The 2,393-nt window shown below is 37.4% G+C and overlaps 1 protein-coding gene across 1 annotated transcript; it reads right to left on the reverse strand.

Moving 5' to 3' along the window:
• LOC121770971 (geranyl diphosphate phosphohydrolase-like) lies at positions 1–2,101 on the reverse strand. Its single transcript, XM_042167759.1, has 2 exons — positions 1,612–2,101; positions 1–544 (listed from the first exon to the last, which is right to left on the reverse strand). The coding sequence occupies exons 1-2, from the start codon at positions 1,886–1,888 to the stop codon at positions 243–245; spliced, it is 579 nt and encodes a 192-aa protein (XP_042023693.1). The 5' UTR covers positions 1,889–2,101; the 3' UTR covers positions 1–242.
• Between the last annotated feature and the right edge of the window lie 292 nt (positions 2,102–2,393).

Consider the following 2,393-nt stretch of genomic DNA (forward strand, 5'->3'; position numbering starts at 1 on the left):
TACATGGAAAACCAAACATGACCTACATAAATAGGTGAAATTGTGTAGTACAAATAAAGAACGAAGATCTTATCAATATGTAAAAGGCTAAAGAGAGATTCGCACGCTTATAAATGCCCTTATTTTCTGTCTTATTGCCAAATTTCCGTCGAAACAACCACATAAACACAACATTTTCATTAACCAATTATATATGATGAGTTTTTGCGAGAAATTTATGGTCTTGAAAAGATGATGCTGTGCTAATGAGTAATAGGTGAGAAAGGATTTAGACCTTCTACAATAGCTGTTTGTAGTGTGGGTAATAATGGAGAAGGAAGATGGTCCCAATGGTACCAATTCCAGCCATCACATTTTTCAGGCTCCATATTTATAGCCTCCTGGTTCGGATCAGCAAGCGCCGCTCGCATTATAACTGCTACAAGCTGCATAGGTTTCGGTTCCAAAATCGCATTGCTAACGATCGTCAACTTCTCAACTCCCTTAATCTTTAGCCCTGTCTCCTCTTTCACTTCCCTGTATGCACATTCCTCAAAGCTCTCCCCTGTTTGTTGGAACACAATCAAGATACGCACTTCAGTTGTTAAAAAACTACCCCTCCAACTATAATAAGTCCATGGTTCGAGTTATTTTGTCATTTTGTGTGCGTTAGTATAAAAGAAAACATATTGAGATGAGTTATAAAAAACTTCTAGGTTAGACAGCATCTCTTAGCAGAAGAGTGTTAGTGTGGATTTGCAATTGCACCAGCTCTAGCGCAAAAAAAATTCAAACCAAGTACCTCACCAAAAATACCATCTTTCAAAATGTTCCGTATAAAATTGATTGTCAATATACAAATTTAGAATATTTTCTATAATACTAGTATTAGATTGTTGGTGGTTTGGTGTTAGGTGTGAAAATAATGCATTCAATTGATCCATGTTAGGTTGGGCTAATGCTGGTAATAAAAATCTGTATCGTGGGCTACTGAAGTAATTATTTACTCTAGTAATCTAATTTGAGTGATCAATTAAAATCCCCTGCCAAAGATTAGGTATTTCTTATATTCGTTAAGTTGTTTCGGGTGTTACCCGCGGTTTAGTACCCAAAAAAAAATCCCCTAGCAAAGATTAAAAAACATATATTGGTCCATAGCAAGACACTGGCTGTTGAAAATTTTAATAAAATAATTAAGGGCGGTTGAAGAAGTGATTTGGAATGATTTGTTTTCAAATAAATTAATACTCCTACGTAATAGTAGTATTTTATACTTTCAACAATAATCAATTTAAACTCCCTCCCACTTGTAATCAAACATATAATTCGTCAAATTATGATCATTATTTGGATTATCAATTTATAGTATAAATGGATTTAAATTCAATCATTGTTAGTTATTATTTGTAAACAAACTAGTATACTTATTTGTGATCACTGGACTAAAATGCAATTAATTTGAAATACCACCAGGTATAGGAATAAAACAAATTAAGCACAATTTTTTTTTCTCCTGGAATTTGGTCAGAGCAAATATCAAAACCTCCAAATCGTATGTCGCATTAATATTAAAAATAGCATCTTAAACATAGAATCATCACATAATAAAAAGGGAGAAAAAGAATTTCTGACCGAACTCGAGGTGGCCGCCGGGAAGGGCGAAGTGACCGTCGCCTACAACTGTGTGGCGGCGGCCCATCAGCACTTTATTTCCCTTCAACAGAATCACCTGCACCCCAACTTCTATCGTAGGTTGCGCCGCAGCCGACGACATATGTAGGCGCCGAAAGCGGCTGCGCTTATTCGTAGCGCCACCACCTAAAATTTCCGTACGATTGGGGCCATGGTTGTCAAATGAGGAAAGAGGTTTGGCGATTGAGAAAGGTTTGGTGCTAATCATAAATGCCATAGTGCTACTGCTGCTGCATCAATATTGAGATGTAGGTAACTTGTAGTAGTAGTATTAATATGAATATGGTTCGCCTGAAAATTGGAATTGTGGTTTATTGAAAGGACTGGACACGAAAACCATTAATAAATTAAGAGTGAACTATAAAAACTAACCCCTGGATTATGGGTTTATCTCGCCCATAATTTCTGAACTTTCAGAATATCCCCGGACAACTCCAAACTAAGGCTTTATCTGGAAAATAGTTCTTTTGGCTTTTTTCAGCTGAAAATACTCTTTTGGGACTTGGGCAATTCGGTCATTTACAAAATTTTACGTTGCGTCAGCTTATTAATTGATTAGTGCAGGTTGTGTATTGATTGTTTTCTCTTTCTTATGTCTTGTGTGAATGAAACCAAATCCGACGAATCCTTCCCATAGCTAAGCCGCAACGGGATCGGGCCAGCGGTAGAGGGCGGCGGCGAGGAGGAGGTGGTGGTGTCGGAGGAATTGGGCGGCAGAGGCC

Source organism: Salvia splendens, chromosome 16 (genome assembly GCF_004379255.2).
Source record: "Salvia splendens isolate huo1 chromosome 16, SspV2, whole genome shotgun sequence".
NCBI classification, from domain to species: Eukaryota; Viridiplantae; Streptophyta; class Magnoliopsida; order Lamiales; family Lamiaceae; genus Salvia; species Salvia splendens.

Bases quoted from the DNA above. Each gene is read 5' to 3' on its own strand.
- LOC121770971 (XM_042167759.1), bottom strand. From the start codon at position 1,888: ATGGCATTTATGATTAGCACCAAACCTTTCTCAATCGCCAAACCTCTT. The intron at 545-1,611 runs GTCAGAAATTCT...TCCAACAAACAG, and splicing joins CGGCGGCCACCTCGAGTTCG to GGGAGAGCTTTGAGGAATGT.